The sequence below is a fragment of the Patella vulgata genome, chromosome 4 (assembly GCF_932274485.2).
Source record: "Patella vulgata chromosome 4, xgPatVulg1.2, whole genome shotgun sequence".
Lineage (NCBI taxonomy): Eukaryota > Metazoa > Mollusca > Gastropoda > Patellidae > Patella > Patella vulgata.
In genome coordinates, this window is record NC_065882.2 from 82986293 (window position 1) to 83010140 (window position 23848).

General features: G+C 38.8%; 1 protein-coding gene and 1 long non-coding RNA gene across 2 annotated transcripts; both read right to left on the reverse strand.

Annotated features, from left to right (window-relative positions):
- Positions 1 to 6534: 6534 nt before the first annotated feature.
- LOC130010439 (glycoprotein 3-alpha-L-fucosyltransferase A-like) lies at positions 6535 to 9904 on the reverse strand (the record flags this gene model as incomplete). The annotated part of the gene is made up of 2 exons (XM_050546003.2): positions 9774 to 9904; positions 6535 to 7484 (listed from the first exon to the last, which is right to left on the reverse strand). A coding segment is annotated over exon 2 (948 nt), but the record flags the coding sequence as incomplete, so codon positions are not given.
- Positions 9905 to 16681: 6777 nt separating this feature from the next.
- LOC126818551 (uncharacterized) lies at positions 16682 to 23534 on the reverse strand. The gene is made up of 4 exons (XR_008788029.1): positions 23438 to 23534; positions 22301 to 22384; positions 18903 to 20907; positions 16682 to 18743 (listed from the first exon to the last, which is right to left on the reverse strand). It is a non-coding gene; the product is annotated as an uncharacterized LOC126818551 (long non-coding RNA).
- Positions 23535 to 23848: the final 314 nt, after the last annotated feature.

Here is a 23848-nt window from a genome sequence, read left to right on the forward strand (position 1 = left end):
ATTGGTGAATGTGTGCTGCATAAAGGAGCATTAACATTGAAATGAAATGAAATGGGGTTTAACGTCCTACTGTTCTGCTCCTTTACTGGGCTAATGAAGACGGGCATACGCCATACAGTGTGCTATGAGGGAAATTTTGCCCGGGCAGCGGCACTATCGCCTACTCTTATATCGAATTCCAACTGCCAGGGGATCTTTTACGTGCATTCCAATATATACACGGGACCTCAAAGAGCATTAACATTAATATTTGATATAAGTGATTTCTTATTAGTAATAAAAAGATCAATACATGACCCGGGTAGCGTTGTGAAATTAGTCGGTTCATTTATCACACTTACTTGAATTACTTAAAATGTTGATATTAAAATCCCCTGTTAGGATAAGAAAAGAACCACAGTCTAATGCATTTGATAACGTATCATAAAATATACCCCAAAAGGCAACCCTTTTATTTGGAGGTCTGTAAATTACCCCGAGTAAGAATTTGGTATGATCATTAAATATGTCTATAAATATTAATTCAATATCAGTGTTTATGAGATTATGCCTAATCTGAAAGTGTAAATTATTTTTAATATAGACAGCAACCCCACCCCCATGCCTGTTTCTATCAAATCTAACTGGATGACCTGGCGCCTGGTACGTTCGGGCATTTTTATGCGCGAACTCTTAGGGTTTTTTTTACTGGCACGCGCACAGGTACTATTTCTTTTTCTTTTAACAAGTACCCAAATCGGGGATTTCGTGCGGAGGTAGTTCGGAGGTAAACAGTCTGTGAAGTACAACACTTGCCACTGTAGCTGTGTATCGCTAATTATAAACCGAATGTGTGAAGACAGTTCATACATATCACTCAAAAATTTTTCAGTACAAACTCAGTTGATTCACGCTCGATTTGCTACTAAACAAACCCATCGGTTTATTTTCTCAACAGTGTGACCCGAAGTGACCGCGGATTTATTGACCTTGTATGAACTTATCCATAGCTATATCCTTACACCGAGAGAAATTATCTAGTCTCGGTGAAAAGAACCATGGTCATCTGGTAGAAAATTACTTTTGTATTTTTTGGAACGGAAAACAGTGTTTTTAGAAGCAAACTAACCTGCCGCACATGAGGAAGTCATTATACTAATAATAAAAGGCGAGACCTCTTTTTGCGGCGCAGGCTTATCACTGAGTAGTAAACCGTCCACAAACAATAATATAGGAAGCCTAGCGACCAGTGTATACTGTAAGTAGGCTATAGACTAGTCGAGATTACTCGCTTTCAGTTTACTCTGTTTTTGCGATAACCAATTATGTGAGAAATACCATACTGACATTCGGTTTTTAAAAGTTGTACGCGAACTAAATGCGTTTGTTAGATACTGACAGAGCAGCCCCGAGTCGAACAATCGCCGCCCGAGCTGTCTTCGTCAGCTAGTTTCACAATATCGTGCAATAGGTGTATTAATGTGATTTTTAGGTTTAACCCCGCAAACAATGCCTAAATAGTGTTTTCACTGCTTACAGAAAACTGAAATTTAAAAAAAAAATTTTTTATGAGGGTGACCCTCCCACACACTCCCTATCGAGCTGCCGCTCGGTCTGCGCAGCCTCATGCCTGGCACATACTGTCAACATTGTATATTTTTCCGTTTCCGCCCTTCCCCCCCCACAATATATATTTCACGGCTACGTTGCGACGGTACCAGCATACCCAGTTGTTGACACCCATTACATCACTCCTGTCTAACAAATCATAAAGCTGTGGTGTTACGGTGGCGAGTTTACTCTGTTTTTGCGATAACCAATTATGTGAGAAATACCATACTGACATTCGGTTTTTAAAAGTTGTACGCCAACTAAATGCGTTTGTTAGATACTGACAGAGCAGCCCCGAGACGAACAATCGCCGCCCGAGCTGTCTTCGTCAGCTAGTTTCACAATATCGTGCAATAGGTTTATTAATGTGATTTTTAGGTTTAACCCCGCAAACAATGCCAAAATAGTGTTTTCACTGCTTACAGAAAACTGACACACTCCCTATCGAGCTGCCGCTCGGTCTGCGCAGCCTCATGCCTGGCACAAACTGTCAACATTGTATATTTTTTCTGTTTCCGCCCCCCCCCCCACAATATATATTTCACGGCTACGTTGCGACGGTACCAGCACACCCAGTTGTTGACACCCATTACATCACTCCTGTCTAACAAATCATAAAGCTGTGGTGTTACGGTGGCGGCATAGTATTTCACCGTAACACCACAGCCACTCTAACCATTCATAATACATCTAACTATCCCTTTACAGCACTTCACTCCCTACACATTTCCCCTCGTCCTACTTTCCTCCCAAACGTCAACAACACATCTCATACATCCAGTTCGCTGATTAACCCTTGTACCACGTCTACTGGACTTTTATAACCGGGCAGTAAAATCGATGAATCTTTAATAGTGTTGTCTAGATGACCTGATGGCCTGGTACGTTCGGGCATTTTTATGCGCGAACTCTTAGGGTTTTTTTTACTGGCACGCGCACAGGTACTATTTTTTTTTCTTTTAACAAGTACCCAAATCGGGGATTTCGTGCGGAGGTAGTTCGGAGGTAAACAGTCTGTGAAGTACAACGTTTGCCACTGTACCTGTGTATCGCTAATTATAAACCGAATGTGTGAAGACAGTTCATACATATCACTCAAAAATTTTTCAGTACAAACTCAGTTGATTCACGCTCGATTTGCTACTAAACAAACCCATCGGTTTATTTTCTCAACAGTGTGACCCGAAGTGACCGCGGATTTATTGACCTTGTATGAACTTATCCATAGCTATATCCTTACACCGAGAGAAATTATGTAGTCTCGGTGAACAGAACCATGGTCATCTGGTAGAAAATTACTTTTGTATTTTTTGGAACGGAAAACAGTGTTTTTAGAAGCAAACTAACCTGCCGCACATGAGGAAGTCATTATACTAATAATAAAAGGAGAGACCTCTTTTTGCGGCGCAGGCTTATCACTGAGTAGTAAACCGTCCACAAACAATTATTATTATTATTATTATTGTTCGATTTATATAGCGCTTCATTACACGTGAAGTGTTTCTAAGCGCATATCACAAACATATACTTAAAACACACAAAAACAATCAAAATCAGGAGAACATAATTAAACACAGCTGCCTGTTAGGCGCTATTATTCAAAGGTTTATATCCAACAAATCAACCGGCTAATCTCTATATTGAACTCAGTCAAGGTATTACCTGATGAACACCTACACCAAGTAGAGTTCAAAAATAAAATCAACTTCATTAACAAAAATTAAACAATCAAAAACTAAACTGATAAATCAAATTCAAACGAAACAAATAAAACAAAGGAAATGAAAAGAGCAGTTCATTACCATTCTACATTAACAAAATAAAGGAAATCAACTTGTGAAAATTTGTTAAAAAAATAAGAGCAAAGTAACACTAATGTTAATACTTTTTTAACGAACATATCATAAATATAATTAATTTTACCTATAATATCTATTTCAGAAATCAGACTTTATTTTGCAAAAAAATAATCCAAAGAGTTGTGTACGACCATTATATTTAAACAGTATATTATGCTGTTATATATATGATAAAGTGAAAGTGATGAGAGTTAGAATTAATGTTAACAATTTGATAATTACTATATTTAATTTGTTAAATGTTGCCCTATGATAAAGTTGGATTCTGCTTTCTCTTGTTCAATCCATGCATCAACTGTAATATAGGAAGCCTAGTGACAGTGTAGTAAGTGGGCTATAGACTATAGGTTTGAGTCGAGATTACTGGCTTTTAGTTTACTCTGTTTTTGCGATAACCAATTATGTGAGAAATACCATACTGACATTCGGTTTTTAAAAGTTGTACGCGAACTAAATGCGTTTGTTAGATACTGACAGAGCAGCCCCGAGTCGAACAATCGCCGCCCGAGCTGTCTTCGTCAGCTAGTTTCACAATATCGTGCAATAGGTGTATTAATGTGATTTTTAGGTTTAACCCCGCAAACAATGCCAAAATAGTGTTTTCACTGCTTACAGAAAACTGAAATTTAAAAAAAAATTTTTTTATGAGGGTGACCCTCCCACACAGTCCCTATCGAGCTGCCGCTCGGTCTGCGCAGCCTCATGCCTGGCACATACTGTCAACATTGGATATTTTTCCGTTTCCGCCCTTCCCCCCCACAATATATATTTCACGGCTACGTTGCGACGGTACCAGCATACCCAGTTGTTGACACCCATTACATCACTCCTGTCTAACAAATCATAAAGCTGTGGTGTTACGGTGGCGGCATAGTATTTCACCGTAACACCACAGCCACTCTAACCATTCATAATACATCTAACTATCCCTTTACAGCACTCCCTACACATTTCCCCTCGTCCTACTTTCCCAAACGTCAACAACACATCTCATACATCCAGTTCGCTGATTAACCCTTGTACCACGTCTACTGGATGACCTGGCGCTTGGTACGTTCGGGCATTTTTATGCGCGAACTCTTAGGGTTTTTTTTACTGGCATGCGCACAGGTACTATTTCTTTTTCTTTTAACAAGTACCCAAATCGGGAATTTCGTTCGGAGGTAGTTCGGAGGTAAACAGTCTGTGAAGTACAACACTTGCCACTGTACCTGTGTATCGCTTATTATAAACCGAATGTGTGAAGACAGTTCATACATATCACTCAAAAAATTTTCAGTACAAACTTAGTTGATTCACGCTCGATTTGCTACTAAACAAACCCATCGGTTTATTTTCTCAACAGTGTGACCCGAAGTGACCGCGGATTTATTGACCTTGTATGAACTTATCCATAGCTATATCCTTACACCGAGAGAAATTATCTAGTCTCGGTGAAAAGAACCATGGTCATCTGGTAGAAAATTACTTTTGTATTTTTTTGGAACGGAAAACAGTGTTTTTAGAAGCAAACTAACCTGCCGCACATGAGGAAGTCATTATACTAATAATAAAAGGCGAGACCTCTTTTTGCGGCGCAGGCTTATCACTGAGTAGTAAACCGTCCACAAACAATAATATAGGAAGCCAAGTGACGAGATTACTCGCTTTCAGTTTACTCTGTTTTTGCGATAACCAATTATGTGAGAAATACCATACTGACATTCGGTTTTTAAAAGTTGTACGCCAACTAAATGCGTTTGTTAGATACTGACAGAGCAGCCCCGAGTCGAACAATCGCCGCCCGAGCTGTCTTCGTCAGCTAGTTTCACAATATCGTGCAATAGGTGTATTAATGTGATTTTTAGGTTTAACCCCGCAAACAATGCCAAAATAGTGTTTTCACTGCTTACAGAAAACTGAAATTTAAAAAAAAAATTTTTATGAGGGTGACCCTCCCACACACTCCCTATCGAGCTGCCGCTCGGTCTGCGCAGCCTCATGCCTGGCACATACTGTCAACATTGTATATTTTTCCGTTTCCGCCCTTCCCACCCCCCCACAATATATATTTCACGGCTACGTTGCGACGGTACCAGCATACCCAGTTGTTGACACCCATTACATCACTCTTGTCTAACAAATCATAAAGCTGTGGTGTTACGGTGGCGGCATAGTATTTCACCGTAACACCACAGCCACTCTAACCATTCATAATACATCTAACTATCCCTTTACAGCACTCCCTACACATTTCCCCTCGTCCTACTTTCCCAAACGTCAACAACACATCTCATACATCCAGTTCGCTGATTAACCCTTGCACCACGTCTACTGGATGAGATTCAGTAATACATATTATATCATGGTTAGATAATGCAGCTTCAATCTAATTTTGGCAATAGGCTACAGACAGTATTGTTAACATTGGAAATGTTACCTGAACTTAATGTATTTAACGGGCCAGGGTTTTGTTCTATGCAACCGACAATTAGCAACGTTTTAATTATAAGCTTAGCAAGAGGTGAATATTTATAACATAACACGAGATCGTATGTAAGATCACATATAAGGTATGTTGATTGTTCCGTTTGAGAGGCCAAATATCATTAATTTCAGTCGTGACTGTCGTTAAGTAATATTTACCAATTGTTAAGGGAACTATATATGATTTGCGAACTCTTAATTCGTTTTATTGACGTTCACATAAACATAGAATCCAAATAAAGGGGAAATGAAATGGAGTTTCAAGTACCACTTTTCTGCACCGACTGGGCTAATGAAGATGGAAAGGTAGAAGAATCACAGCTCTTGGGCGATTTTATAAAATAATGTCTGTTGGTTTGGTATTACAATCACTATTCCACCACCACTTATTAAAATCCATGTAAACATTCCGATGGATCGTTTTATCTTGTAACATTTTACACATATCACACAGTCCCTTAATGGTGGATGGACCCAAACCTTCCGATCTATAATTCTCTTTCGATTTTAAATAATTCACATAAGCAGTGTTGTTCTTATCTAATTTCAGAAGAAATGTTCCCAGTTCGTGGGCGTTTTTAAAGTTGTTGGAGTTTATGAAAGATTCTTGTGGATAAAACTTGGTATAGTTCCCAATACCTCTGGTTATCAGTACAACGTCTAAATTTTGCCTTCTAAAAAACTTTTCCGTAATATAGTCTTTGCATAGTGAATTTTCGAATGCGAGATAGAATTTGTAGGTCTTGTTTATCATTTCGAAAATATCTGTAGGGGTGGCCGAAACACACTTTCCAAACACATCCACTGGAACTATTTCCTTCAGTTGTTCTACGTACTTCCAACGTTTTGCTGGTGTCCGACAGTTACTTACGACCCAAGCTACCATTTTCTTTTTACTTTTCATAATTGCACTATAATTTTTATTGAATTTATTCTCAGTTTTTTTCACTATTCCGTAAGGCACGGGAATATCGGAATCTAATCGATATGTCATGGTCCAGTTGATTTGATTTCTCCACTCCGGGTTTGAAAACACGTGACATCTGGTGTGGTGCGGAGATTCCCATCCAGAAACTACCCAAATTTGGTGCCGATTAATGCGTTTGGGTGGCGTTTTCAATGGTAAATCTACCGCATAAAACACCACTGCATCACTGGTGTTGAAGTAATCCCAACCATTTCTCACACGGCAAGTTTTTATTTCACAGTTTATAAATACATTTTCAAGTCGAATTCTATTTAAATACCAACTAGGGGAATTGATTAAAGAGATATCCGTGTAAGCTACAGTATTTGTATCTTCTGATGCAATATTTGAATTTGTAGTTGCGGTGGCAGTGGTTGCTTTTCTTGTTGTTTTCGGTGATATTTTTATTACAGGACGCGCCTGCGTTGCCATATTCTTAGTTAAAAGGTCCCTGTGCAGTGACATGTTTGTATCGACATCGAAGAATCTACTTCCATATGTGTAAAGGTGCTGAAAGACGGGTGCTCTATGAATTACTGTTAAAACCGAAAGTCCTGTGATGATCATTAGACAGATAAATAGGGTAATGTTGGGCTTCATATCTAAAAAGGGAACAAAACACAATTATTCCAGTGACTGGTCAAATAAATGATTATCAGCACAAGTATTAGGGATAATTATGGATGTCTGTTGAGGCCAATTTAAAAAGTCTACTTTTGTGTCGAGTGAATGTTACCCTCTCTGTCTCTCTCCCCAAAACTGAAAGGGATCTAAAACACCGGGATCGAACACGGGACCTATAGGTTAGTGAGCCATTGTCTTACTCACTGAGCCACCGCGCCTCCTACAGAGGAGATAACCTTGCTTCAAGTGAACCCCGGGTAAGTTTGTCACTTCATTGATTGATTTCGTCAAGTAGGCAAATCCGGCTATTATATTGTATTATTGTGTTATATTTTCTCTCTAACTGTGTAATATATTTGATGACCAAAGAATTCATTCAGTCACATTTAATTGAATTCAAGAGAATTGACTAAATTCGTTATTTTAAACAAATCCCTTGATAAAAAGGATTCAATACAATCTGTTTTTTTATTGCCGATTCAAGATTTTGATTCTAGCAAAGGTTGTGATATAGTCGCAAGAGAAAAGAAATCTTTGAACGCTTGTACTCAGCGATAGTTTTACTAATGATTTCCTGGCCTCGATATACCAGGTGGGGAGTGGGGGTGGGGCGAATGGTTGCATGTTACATTAACACATCGGGGTTGGGGTGACCGAATGATTAGCGCGTGCGCGTTGTATCATAAGGTCTGCCATTGATTCAAGTGGTGTGCTTTCGATTCCCCTCATGTGCGTGACAAGGAGTAGGCACGCCCTCAAACCTCGTGGGTTTTCTCCCACTGCTAAAGACACCTACGCGCAACCGAAGAAATGAAATAAAATTGTTAGTCCCAAAATGACCTAGTTTGTGTCGAGTGGACGTTAAATCAATCTCTCTACACGCCACCACATTGGAAAACGGTTGTCCTGGGATATCCAGTACACACTAAAGTTGTCCAGGGATATCCAGTACACACCACAGTTGTCCTGGGATATCCAGTACACACCACAGTTGTCCAGGGCCCTTATTCGATTGGCTGACCAATATGCAAATTGGATATATGCAAATTGATTTTACTGGTCAGCCAATCGAATTGCAGTATTTCTTAAAATTTTGATTGTATCTTAGTTTAAGTTTTCGTGAATAAGGGCCCAGGGATATCCAGTACACACTACTATTTTAATGTACAGAATGATCCTGCCCCTTAACCAGACACACAGCCCCAAACCCCCACTACCACCCCCAACATAAAAGCAACACAAGTGTCCAACTTCACACTATACACATGTTTTTAGAGATGCACTGTGCAAGAAATTAATGTTTTACTAATGTATAAGATGATCAAACCTATATGACTTTGTGACAAAAAATACAATTTGGGCCTCCATTCCCCCCACCAACCCATTCCTCGGCCTAGCGAGACAGTTTCCCAAAGGCTATCCTATACAATTATTGAGAAATGTACAATGCTAGACATTCTATTAATCAGTAGGATTAGTATGCTTACAGCCATGAGCCGGAAGTGGTAGAACTCCGAAGCCGGAAGTGGTAAGCCATCACCAACAGCCCTATGTTACTCCCCGGTCCGAGCTAGCATTGAACAGACAAACAAACGACAGTCACAAATATTATTGTCGAGGACGTGCACCTGTCCAGACAAAATTTATCTCATACCACACTGACTGGCATATATAATATGCCCGTTTTCATTCGATCGGCTGGTACGGCAAAGTAGGACGTTAATCCCCATGCAATCTAATAACCTCGTCAATTACCAAACCTGGCGGGGATCACGTGGCTAAGTGGGTAAGACGCTGGCTCGCTAGCCTGGAGGTCGGGTGTTCGATCCCTGCATTGGCCGAGAAAGATCATCCAGATTCTCCGGCGTGGTTCCCCCTTGTCAGTGATGCAGGACGGAGGACCTGACAAGGACAGCTGTCTAGTCCTTCGGATGAGACGAAAAACCGAGGTCCCATGTATACATTGGAATGCACGTAAAAGATCCATTGGCAGTTGGAATTCGATATAAAAGTAGGCGATAGTGCCGCTGCCCGGGCAAAATTTCGCTTATAGCACACTGTATGGTGTATGCCCGTCTTCATTAGCCCAGCATAGGAGCAGAACAGTAGGACGTTAAACCCCATTTCATTTCATTTTATTTCACCAAACCCGGCCAGAAGCTATGTTTTTTGGAGTTGACAAAATAATAGGTTTTTCCTGGTCTTGGTTGTGGATTATTTACTGAAGACGGTAGGCTAGAGATGAAAATTAAATTTAAATGGTATACCTGTAAATGGAAACCTTGACGGTGATCAGTAAAGATCCAATTATTCCCGTGAAAATGAATATCCTGTCGGATTAAAACGTTTTTAGAAAATAAAACGTAGAAGTTACTTTATCACATATTATCGATCAAAAGATATTACCGCCTATGAGTCAACATACTGGATGGCGAATCGCGGCAGCGTGAAGTTAAACCGTGTTTCGTTGTTCGTTTTTGCTACACAGATAAAAATAATAAGGTAGTTTACACCAGTTACAATTACAACTATCCTGGTGTTCAGTACTCATGAATATCGATTACACTTTTGTAACCAAATAAACGCTGTTCTATGATTTATTCCACAATACTAGTTAACGCTTTGGTATAAATGCACTATAACACTGGTAGTGTTGTAGCTAACCCAAACACCCCACAATTACACCTGTGTTCAGTAGTCATGAATATCGGTTACACTTGTTAGCTGTAGCTCTTTTAGTTGGTTAGCTTGTGGTTTAAAGTTTACACTTAGTTTTTAATTACACCCATTTTTAACAGTGTAAATAACGAATAACGAAACAGAACCTGATTCGTTATTCGGTATTCAAATTTTGAATAACGAATAATGAGACAGAATGTATTTCGTCATAGGGAATGGAATCAAAATTATTATTTTTTTCTTATAAATTTCATATCATCGTCGTCCATTTGTCAAGTAAACTGTGTTTTTCATTTAATTGACTTATAAGTAGGATAGCTTGGCAGTACATAAATGAAATAGGGTTTTTACTCCGGCTGGGCTAATGAAGACGTGCATTCGCCATACAGTATGCTATCTGTGTAATTTTGCCCGGACAGCGGCACTACGGCCTACTTTTATATCAAGAGAGAGAGAGAGAGAGAGAGAGAGAGAGATGGCGGTTAACGTCCCCTCGACACAAACTAGGTCATTTCGGGACTAACATATGGTTCAATTTTATTTCAATAATTCGCTTGCGCGTAGGGGTCTTAAGCAGTGTGTGGGGGGGGGGGACCCGGAGAAAACCCACGAGGTTGGAAAGGTGACCCTACACCTTGTCACGTACAACTAGGGAATCGACACCACGCCAGTTGACTCAATGCCAGACCTTATGATACAACGCACACGCGCTAGCCATTCAGCCATCTACCCCCACCCCTCTTGTAACCTATGATTACTGTGTGCTTATCTTCCGGGTATCAGAGAACACACAAGAACAAAAATGATTTGACATTTTGGTGGTGAATGCAGCTAACTGTACCATAAACATTTGTAATCGACAAGAGCATAAAAAAGTGATTTCTGTGTTCTTTGTAATATTACATCAGCGTCATCAGAGGTTGATATGAACCGAATATATCAACCTATGATGACATCATGGCAGATTGATATAAAATGAAATGGGGTTTAACGTTCTACTGTTCTGCTCCGAACTGGGCTAATGAAGACGGGCATACGCTATAGAGTGTGCTATGAGCGGAATTTTGCCCGGGCAGCGGCGCTACGGCCTACTTTTGTATCAAATTCCAATTGCCAAGTGATCTTTTACGTGCACGCCAATGTGTACACGGGATCTCTGTTTTTCGTCCCATCCGAACGACTAGACAGTTGTCCTTGTCACGTCCTCCGTCCAACATCACTGACAAGAGAGAACCACGCCGGAAAATCAGGATGAACTTTCTCGGCCAATGCAGGCATCGGACACCCGACCTACGGGGCTAGCGACCCACTTAGTCACCGTGGCGCCCGACAGGTTGATATGATATATAACCCGTAAGCACATCAAAGAAACAAATAACTACCACCAGTTGCATATGTGGAGGCTATTGTTCGAGTGTGATAAACGTATTACCTTTCTGCGCCAGCCGGTTTAAAAATTAATGATTATACGAGGGACATATTGACAAGACCTATGGAAGCCTATAACTACCATTCATAATTTCTACTTTTCGCCTCTTCAGAACGCGAAAGTCGAAAAGTAGACGTTACGACAAAATGTGAGGCGATAACACGCTATACAAGCCAAAATCAACTCGAAAATAGGAAATTAAGAAATAACACACAGCGATAATAGCACCCCTCGTTTTTTCCTAATTTCTTATTTTCGACTAGCATTTTGGCTTGTACACGAATATCTGATACGAATGGACTTATATGATTATATTGTGTGGATTATAACACCTCTTGTTCTTGTTTTGTTGTAAATCCCCACCACGGATTTTTAAATGACCCCGAGTAGGTATAGGGAGAGAGACAGCCCCCCCCCCCGACACACACTCACAAACCTTTAGTAGGTATACCGTACCTGCTGTTGTTGTCAGTTGTATTTTAATCAGCATTAACATAATTATTCTGTTAAAATTCACTGAATAAAAACACAAATCCAGCCGTTCCGTTTCCTAAATACTTGCTCTTTTATATACACGTATATGACAATGAAATTATTTATAAATAGTCCCAAGACGGACGAAAAGAACTTTAAAATGTTATTAAACCAGTGTTGAAATCAGTTTGTGACGACATACCTTTTATTTTGTCATCGTTTACCGTGAAACAAGGTAGTGTAGCTTTACGGTTGTACTAACATTTTCGTATATGTACAAAATGTAACGTTTAAAGGGCCAATCCCGATAATATTTCGGAAAATAAAACTGCTTAATTTTGTGTTAAAATCCCCTACAATCTTCTACCTTAGGGCCGAGCAATTAACTCAATATATGTGATACGCTTTCAAACAACTTAAAGGGACAATAACACTCTTGCTGGCTTGACAGCTCCAAAAAATAAAAAATAGCCTTATTCTAAGTAAAAGATGTGTTAGTATCCTACCTGTTGTGTAAATTATCCATTAAATCCTATTTTACTTGTCCAGAGGGTTCAAAAATATTTTTAAATCCAAGTTACATTTGAAAAGCTTTACATCAGGCTTTTCAAATCATTTAGTTGAATTTTTCCAATTTTTAAAATTAGGTGTGTTAAGATGAAATTTGTATCATCAATTAATTGGAATATTGTAAAATAGTGCAATTTGTTGGCCAGAATTTAGATTGGGACATATTATTCAGTTACAACAAGAGTGGTATTGAGCCTTTAAACCCATCAGTCTTCATCTGGAAATGGAGTCCGGTGTCCCAAGCTGTATTATGCGGTGTCTGGATAAAACCAGACTTTATTTTATAAACATAATGTGTCCGGATAAGCAGTTTTGACGTTCACGTCCATATGACTCAATATTTTGAGCTGAAATTTTCAGACAAGGTAAATACACCATTCCTCTATATTTTGGCGCTTAAATTTCGTACATACCCAGACTTTTAGTTTCGAGACTCCGTACAAATCGGTATAGTCCCTTTAAAATATAATGTGTAATTTCATTTTATAGCCTTTATCTACACATTTATATGGTTATTTTATTCTTGTCAATTGAATTGTCCAATTAAATGCGATCTCTGTACATTATTTTTCCCACGAGTTACGCAGTCACCATTTTGTGACACAACCAAAGAGGGCATATTTTGTGGGGAAAGGAGATGGGGAAAGAACGTGTTGGCACAAAAACACAAATGTTAGAATCTCGATATTTATCTGAGCTTCCATTGGAACCAATGTAATAATGTTGGTATTCTGGTGGAGGTGCTTTGGTGTTCTTGTTGATATTCTGTTGGCGATGCTTGGAATTTTGGGGTGCACCGTCCATTTTTCAGGCAATGTATTTCCCCAGAGAATGGGGAACATTAAGTTGTTTTTAATTAACATATTATAAATTTATATTGTTGGGTAATTGTGTAATTAATTAAAAATAAACAACCATCACAGCTTTGTGGAAAATTCGTTTTAGTTAATGTCTGATTCATTCTGAAAATTCGGGCGACAAAGAAAATTTTCGGGCTAATATACTCAGCCCCCCCCCCCCCACACACACACACAACTGAGACTGCTCCCCTATGCCTATGTCCATTCTTATAATACGGTACGTAGTAGAACCTTACAAGCAATCGATTACATACTTCCATATGTGAAATCAGTTAAAACAGGGTTTTATCACAGTACATTACTCTGATAATTTAAATTCTTACATTTTCTACCCAGAACATCTCTTGTAACCGCGATGATAATCTAAAGTTTTACATCTTACACGATACAATGAGAGATGTGGTTATAACGATATCCTCTTCTATAAAACATGGAGGTCCCTTGTAACTGAGATGTGGTTAACGATATCCTCTTCTATAACATATGGACGTCCCTTGTAACTGGATTCTCCGTTTGTACGTGACAAGGAGTAGGGTCGCCTGTCCAACCTCGTGGGTTTTCTCCGGGTCCTCCGGTTTCCTCCCACTGCTAAAGACCCCTACGCGCAAGCGAATTTTTTGAAATAAAATTGAAACATGTGTTAGTCCCGAAATGACCTAGTTTGTGTCGAGTGGACGTTACCCCCCCCCCCCCCTCTCTCTTTCTCTTTCTCTCTCTAAAATCGGGATGGTCCCTTTAATTCTTAGCCTTTTCCGAAACTATATTCTGATAACCACCCTCATTGTTAATATTTTGACTTTCTAAGTCGTGACGTTAACTGGCAGACGATCGTCATTCAGGAGTCAGTTATTGTCAAGACCGGTGGCATTATTGTAAGCTTATGGCTAGAACTTTTGCTCTTTTAGTTAGTAGCAAGATATTAATTAATATCTTGGCTAATAAGTCATATCTAATGCACTCAAGAATGAGTGACGGATTGGTATATAAGAAAGTGTTATAATTTGGTAAATATTAGTTGGTTCCGTGGGAATGAAAATATCATGTTTACCAAGTGATTGGAAATTTACTAATTGCATCATGTAGCTTGAGTAACCAATCTCTACAACTGTTTACGTCATATTTGACCAATTAGATAATTGAACGTCCAAATCCAAAGCTACAAAACTATCATTCCTTTCGGCAATCGTCAGACAGCAGCTTGATTCCAGAAGGGAAAAGATGTAGCCCCAGCATGTCGGGCTGGATGGGGTATGAGAGAACGACTTTAGTATTGTAATCTACTATGCTTGTATCTATGTATCCAACTATGATATATAAAATGTAAAAACGAACTGTTGCATTGTTATTCCTGGTAAGACAAACGTCTTAACTACTGAGAAGACAAACGTGAAGGGGGAGCAAAGACGACAAGTGAAAATACTAGACGATCACAAGGCTATTAAGATGCATGGGTCATACGTAGGATGTGGCGATCGGTTTTTATTGTTGACCGCCGCTCTCAACGTCTGACAGAAAGGCCCATGGTGCTACTTTATTTCTATTGCTTTTCTTGTAAATCATTGTTTTGTTGTTCATTTTGTGTAAAGCCCGTATCATTACAGACCCTGGGAGCCACGGTGGCTAAGTGGGTAAGACGCTGGCTCATTGACCTGGAGGTCGCGTGTTCGATCCCTGCATATTGGCCGAGAAAGTACATCGGGACTTTCAGACGTGGTTTCCCCTTGTCAGTGGTGCAGGATGGGACGAAAAATCGAGGACTCGTGTATATATATGCGTGCACGTAAAAGATCCCCCGGCAGATGGAACTCGATATAAGAGTAGGCCTCAGTGTCGCTGCCCGGGCAAAAGTTTCCTCATAGCACACTGTATGGCGTATGACCGTCTCCATTAGCCCAGTCAAAGCAAAACAGTAGGAGATTAAACCCCATTTCATTTCATTCCATTTCCTTTTCTGTGCACGCCAACGTCCCACTCAAACGACTAGACAGCGTATATTATCAGGCCCCCGGTCCTCCACTCCGGTTAGCGATCCAGCGCCTTTCCGCCGTGGCCCCTGGGTACAGTTGTGAGGCAGGCAACAATTTATGCCATCAGTGAGTTATAATTGTACATGCCTGCATTGTAAAATTAGTTGAGGCTAGTAGGGGACATTGTGTTATTTTCAGCAATTCTTTTCAAAATGCTTGGTAATTATGGTTTTTAAAATGAAAATAATAGATAGAATCAAACATAACTATTCTACTTTACTTAAGGTCGGTAATGGGATCGTTTCTATTGTAACCGACAGCAACAAAAGGTCACGAAACCACGTACCGGTACATTGAAAACTGTGACACTACTTTTAGATGTGACTAACTTGGTCAGGGACTCCAAATAAGAGATAGGCTGTGATACTATCCATCCTGTGTCGCGGTACCAAATAATGAATTAGCTGAGACATAATCGTCAATGACTATTTCCAATGATCAATTAAGTCTGGAACACTGTTTATTTTGTTACTAAGTTTATATAACAAATACAGCAAACTGCAATGGTTAAATACAGGAAAACTACAACATCTATTATAGATACTTTAGGAGTTATTAAACTATCCACGGTCTGAGTTTAACATCCTTAATAACTCAAATCAAACAGCTTAAACATCATATTTTGTCTCTATTCCAGCCTCTCAGCCGAGGCGGCTGTGGGTATGACGTTTCCCAGGAACTCACGAATTATATCTTTCCTACGGTCTCATGATATCTGAGGGTAAATCAAACAAGCCCTCTCCTACATAGAAAGTATAATGCGTTAGTTAATTGTACTAATCCGTGCATGAGATGACTGGACTATAGTACCCTACTTCCAGCAATGGATACTGACATAACTATCGGTAAGAATAATGCAAGCTACTTAATTAACCTAGTTTTCGTCACACATCATGTAGGTAACGAATTTCTATATTAAACAGAACACCTTTCTTAGAACTAAAATAACCCTATAGTATTACAAAACGGGCATAAGACAGTTTGGGGTAAATCTGCACAGTTGGCTTACATATTTTTTAATAATGTACGTATCATCCTTAACGTCACCAAAAATTATACAAAGATATATAAATCCAAAAATAATGAAAACTGTTTTAAAAAAGTAAATTTTATTATACCTTATTATTGAGATAAGTTATATGTTCTGATATGTAAGATGGAAATACATTTATTTACAAGAAAAACAAATGACATGAAATGAAATGAAATGGGGTTTAACATCCTATATCTATCTGCACTAACAAGGATAATGAAGACGGGTGCTTTGATTGAGAGAAGTTTTGCCCGGACACAGCCGCTACGACCTACTCTTATTCCGTCCTTACGAGGCCCACCGCCCTGCAGCACCGACAATGGGAAACCCCGTATGAAAATCTAGAGGATTTTCCTGGGTCAACACCGGCAGCTAATTCGAAACCTCATGGATAACGTGACAGAGCCTTAGTTACTGTGCCACTACGGCTTCCTACGAAAAAAAACAAAAAAACCCAACAAAGTTATGCTGTTCTATGAGCATCTCATGTCTGGGCATACCACATTCTCTGGGAGTCACGGTGACTCAGCGGGTATGACGTTGGCTCGCTCACCTGTTGTTCAATACTTTCACTTTCCCGAGAAAGTTCATCGGAATTTTCCGATGTGGTTCCCACTTGTCAGTGATGCAGGAAAGAGGCCCTTGGCCGTCTTCATTAGCCCAGTCGAAGTAGGACGTTAAACCCCAGTTCATAACAACATTATCTATAAATTTACACCGGACATAACTGTTTATTGTCCAACGACGTACCTAGTTTCCGTCAAGCAAATGATACAATTATATAAATTTCTGGAACATTATGTACATGAAAACAATAATAATAATAATAATTGATTTATATAGCGCCAACAATTCAACTCAGTGAGCTGCTCTCCATAAAAAAGACATAAACAAAAAATGGAGAACATTATTTAGTACACATGGTAAAAGTCTGACACAAACACAGCTAGAACCGTATTCAATCAGTTGTATAATTGATTAAAAAGTTCGGTTTTGAGATTCTCTATAATTTATCAAGCAAACGAAAGGAAGAGGTTATTAATTTTGTTGATGATTTACCATTACCTCGTAACTATATTTCAGTCAGGGCTAATTTGAGAAACCCGAATTTTCCGGATATGAATACATTGCAGGATATTAATAAATTCAAAAGAGCTAAATCGCTAAGATTTGGAACTTAGAAATTGAGACAAATTGTCGCAACGCATATAATAATGTAATATGAATGTATATATATATAAACTGATTTACATTCAATCGTTTTCGTTTTTACTCTAATTTCAAATCAGTTATGTTTGCGAAATACGCCAGAAGTCTCAATCGAATTGCAATCTCTAGCGTCTGGTTATTCCAGTCTACAAAGATACTATTTATTGCGCATGCTCTCCAGATACGAATATGGCTTTACCGTTTGACATGACCTGTGGAATACGTCTAGCTTCGTTCTTCGAGTCGCTTGTTACAAATGGCGCTGATACACATTATGGTATATGATTCGTGTACCAATGGTAAAATTTTTATTTTGTCTTAAATACTGGATATCAGAAGCCCACCTTTTCCCGGTAAGGTCACAACATCAATGTTGATTCAAATTTGGATGATATTATTATTATTATTATTACAGCATATTTATAGTGAGCCCTTTCATATAACATGTTCAGGGGCACTTTACAAAGTGACAATGTAAATCATACATAAACAACAAGATTATGGACATGTTAACGATTGTATACAGAGTCAATTAAAAGCCTGATTAAATAAATGTGTTTTAAATTGTTTTTTTAAAAGAATATAGAGATGTACAACATCTTAAACTAAATGGTAGATTATTCCATAAAACAGGTGCTTGATAACTAAAAGAGCGCTGACCAGACGAGACTAGTTGAACAGTTTTGGGCTTTAAAAGTAATTTATCTGATGTACGTAATGTTCGGCCAGGTGTATAAAGTTCTAAAAGATCTGAGAGGTAAACAGGAGCTAAATTATTTAAACATTTAAAAGTACTGTAAGTAATAAAATCTTAAAATCAATTCGATATTTAACAGGTAACCAGTGTAAATTATATAAAACAGGAATTATGTGATCACATTCCATAGTTAAAGTAACAAGTCTAGCAGCAGTATTCTGTACTTTTTGTAATTTATCTATAAGATTTAGAGACTTAGCTACTTTAAACATACATTACGTAAGAGTTAGAGACTTAGCTATACATTACGTAAGAGTTATAGACTTAGCTATACATTACGTAAGAGTTATAGACTTAGCTATACATTACGTAAGAGTTATAGACTTAGCTATACATTACGTAAGAGTTAGAGACTTACCTACTTTAAACATACATTACGTAAGAGTTAGAGACTTAGCTACTTTAAACATACATTACGTAAGAGTTAGAGACTTAGCTACTTTAAACATACATTACGTAAGAGTTATAGACTTAGCTACTTTAAACATACATTACGTAAGAGCTAAATCTGCTTATTACGGGTCTTTCTATGGGCCTGAAATGTTATCTAAATTATTAATTAGATTTTAATTAACATATCCAGACCATAAGCTACTCTCGATGCCATCTCTAGTCTGCTATATTTAGCGGATTGGAATACATTTTTTGAAAAATAATTAAACGTAAAAATAGATAATCTAGACTTTGTTCTTTATCGTACCGACTTTAGTAATGATGATCGAGGCTAGCCTAAAATCCAAAAGCTAATATCTCGATTCAGAGTGGAACAATTTGACTGAAATTTTCAGCATATTCTATTTACATTATTTATGACAAGCCTAAAATTCAAGAGCTAATATCTCGAGTCAGAGTGTAACAATTGGATTGAAACTTTCAGCATATTCTATTTACATTATCTATTTTTTACACATTATAGCGAGAACTGTCAACTCTTTATCTAATCTCCTATAATGGCCTTTTAACTAGGCCTATATTCATATTTGGCCAACTATGCTTTAGTTTACAATTAGTAATTGATTAATACATGTATACAGTTAAACATGCATTATGCAAGAGCAAAATCTGCTTATTACAAGTATTTCTTTAGGCCTGGAATGTTATCTAAATTATCAATTAGACATTAATTAACTTATCCAGACCATAATAAACTCTCGATGCCAAGGCTAGCCTTCGATGTTGGCTGGATTAGATTCCTATATGCCGCTAACGGCCGTTGATAATTAAATCATAAAAAGTGGATAATCGAGACTAAGTTGTTTATAATAATGATTTTAGTAATGATGACCGAGACTATGCCAAAATTTCACACGCTTCCTTCTCGGCTCATAGTGGATCAATTTGACTGAAATTTTCAGCAAATTACCTTTACATTATCTAGTTTTTAACTATTATAGCGAGAACTGACATCTTGTTATCTTATCTCCCATAATGTATCTTTAATTAGAGTTTTATTGTTGGTAAGCGGCGGAGACCCCTTCTGGCGTGGGGTCCAATTTGGGGAAATTGTTCAAATGTGCCAAAGCCGGCCCGGATCTCAGTAAAGCTACTAGGCATTTCCTGTGCTTGTTTTATTATGCAGAGTATCCCAATACCATGTTACCCTAACCCATTTCATTTTTAAGGTTCAATACCACTCTTGTTGTAACTGAATAATATGTTCAAATCTTTATTCTGGTCAACAAATTGTACTATTTTACAATATTCCAATTAATTGATGATACAAATTTGATCTTAACACACCTAATTTAAAAAATTAGAAAAATTCAACTAAATGATTTGAAAAGCCTGACGTAAAGCTTTTCAAATGTGACTTGGATTTAAAAATATTTTTGAACTCTCTGGACAAGTAAAATAGGATTTAATGGATAATTTACACAATTTACTTAGAATAAGGCTATTTTTTATTTTCTGGAGCTGTCAAGCCAGCAAGAGTGTTATTGTCCCTTTAAAACCCTTCATTTAAATGACTCGCCTTTCAATTGTTAACGAATTATATACCATCCTGTTTAGCTTTTACCCCAGTTTGTGTAGCCGCCATCTTGTACTTGCTGTTGCTGTTGCCACTGTTGTAGTTGGGCCATTTCATACCCCAGTTCCATAGCATAATCATATCTGTCCTTAAAACCCAAAGACCGACCAAAACAACAGATACACGAACCCAGGATAGAAAATGAAAACATAACGAACATAATGATCATTCCCAACACTGCCATGGTTAAATTCCCGGTCCTATTAGGTAAACAGGGTTTGACGAGTTCCGAGGTTTCTGCCCGAGTACAAAAGACAATGCCGAAAATTTCCACTAGAGCGCCCAGGATACAAACCGAGATCATAATTAAACAAATGACGAAATAACTTATCACCTGAAAAACAAGAGGGAAAATTTAAAGGGGCAAGATGAAAGATGTTTTAGAAATGAAAATGAAATGAAATGGGTTTTACGTCCTACTATTCTGCCCCAACTGGGCTAATGAAGACGGACATATACAGTATGCTATGAGGGAAATTGTGCCCGGGCAGCGGCACTATGGCCTAGGCTTATATCGAATTCCAACTGCCAAGGGGTCTTTTACGTGTACGCCAATGTATACCTCGGGCCTCGGTTGTTCGTACCATCAGAACGACTAGACAGCTGTCCTTGCCAGACCCTCCGTCCTACATCACTGACACGGGGAAACTACGTCGAAAAAATCCCGATGAACTTTCTCGGCCAATGCAGGGATTAAACACGAAACCTCCAGACTAGCGTGCCAGTGTCTTACCTACCTAACCACCGTCTGGGCTAGATTCTCTTATCTTGAATGTGCATCATTGTTTTACCCGGTTGTGCGGGCCATCCCACTTGGTCTACTCCCGAGTTGTCTTCTCTCTTCCTGCAGGAGCTGCTGTCGCTCAGTGAGTAAGACGCTAAGTTGCTAACCACGAGGCCTCAGGTTCCATCCCGATGTTGGCCGAGAAAAATTCTCTGGCTTTTTTGGTGGGGTTTCCCCTTGTCGGAAGCTGAGTATGCATCATGTTGCATTTATCTATATAAATAAAATCAAAGGTGGTGTGGTGTGTGGTGTTCCTCTTGTTTGATGGCCTAGCAAGGAAAAGTGACTAATTCTAATTGGACGAATACCATGCCTACTATTTGCAGCACATTTAAAATCCCAACATTTGAAAATTGTAATAAGAGTAGGTCGTAGCACTGTGAGGGCAGAATTTTCATCATAGGTATCACATAGTGGATGTCTGTTTTCGTTAGCCATGATACCGTGCAGAAAAGTAGAATGTTAATTCTCATTTCCAGGCTTCTCCAAGTCTTTTCTCAGACATGTAGTAAATTTCCTATAACACAATCAGCATTGAGTGGATTTTAAATCACGTCATTCCATTTTCCCAAGGCCTTACACATTTTCTCAGTTTTCTCCCCATCTCTTTCTTTCGGTAGATTGATAAGCTTGTCATTCAGAGGAGATCCTCCAATGTCTGATTTCCTCATTGGTCTCTTCCTCTTAAAGCGATATCCTCAAGTGGGATCAGATGTGGGTGTGTGTGTGTGTCCCCTCATCACGGTTCGTTGTCACGCTCCACCCCCCCCCCCCCCACATACGTTGTATCAGATTAAACCAGAATGACCCTATGAATGTTTTAGGTCATCGAATTTGGGCCGCTGGCGATTGTGGGTCCCGGGCGAATTTGAGCCCCGGCCGAACTGGGCCCCTGCTTCTTAATTGCAGGCGAAAGATTGAAGAACTGAAGGTCAATACTTACCAAACGTTTAGTTTTAACAGAAACTTCTGTCTCTGTAACGCCATATTTACCAGCTAAAAATCCTACTATACCACAGACAATTACCTATAATTATAAATTGAATAAGGGTGGGACAAATTTGTGGATAACATATTAAGGCCACAAATGTTGTGGATATTAATTGTTGAACATATCAACTTGCGTCATGCCCAATGTGGCAAAGAATATGCATGTTTAATATTTGTCTGAAATGAAAGCAACTTGTCCACGTTTTGGGAACAGCAAACACAGATAAGAAACGATGTCCGTTTAGCCTCCATGATTTCCACAGGCGTTGTTTTCGCGTGACGTGGCCTTAACTACATACATAATAACAAACTGCCCACAGATAAAACATATGCTTTATTATAGATTATCACTCCAAGCATACGCTGTACCAATTCAGTCGAAACTCGGACATTTACTACCAATATTTGTATCCAGAACAAACTCATCTAGAATCAACTCGTACCTACCAGTATACCCATCTACAACCAACTCGTACTTACACATCTAGAACCAACTCGTACTTACCACTATACGCATATAGAATGAACTCGTACTTAGCAGTATACCTATCTAGAACCATCTCGTACTTACCAGTATACCCATCTAGAATCAACTCGTACTTACCAGTATGCTCATCTAGAACCAACTCGTACTTACAGTATGCCCATCTAGAACCAACTCGTACTTACAAGTATACCCATCTAGAACCAACTCGTACTTACAAGTATACCCATCTAGAACCAACTCGTACTTGTCCATCTAGAACCATCTCGTACTTACCAGTATACCCATCTAGAACAATCTCGTACTTACCAGTATACCCATCTTGGATCAACTCGTACTTACCGGTATGCCCATCAAGAATCAACTCGTACTTACCAGTATACCCATCTGGAATCAACTCGTACTTACCAGTATACCCATCTAGAATCAACTCGTACTTACCAGTATACCCATCTAGAATCAACTCGTACTTACCAGTATGCCCACCTAGAATCAACTCGGATCAACCAGTATGCCCATCTAGACCCAACTCGTATCTACCAGTATATCCATCTAGAATCAACTCGTACTTACCAGTATACCCATCTAGAACCAACTCGTACTTACCGGTATACCCATCCAGACAGGTACGGCAGCAGTATAAGGTAAAGCGGGATTGGCACTGGTATAGTACAGAGCTATAGCACCAATAATAACAGATATCTGTAGAAAACCGACTGAACGCAGCTTGTGACAGTATTGGTTCTTTAATCAGGTTCTGATGACAAGATTAGTTTCAGGTTCATACAATACTTTTTATTCTGCTATAAACATATTTACAATACTCGTACTACAAAACTTAAAGACTCCATAACTAGCTTGTATTGAGGGAGCCATGTCCTGGCTTGGCTAGGCACGTGTGCCAACTCCAAACTAACTTACATTACATAGCTCCAGTGTCCTGCTTGGACCTCTCTGCCTATTTGTTTCTTAATCTGGGTTTATAAACCTTTCCTCACACAAAGGAATCTCATTAGG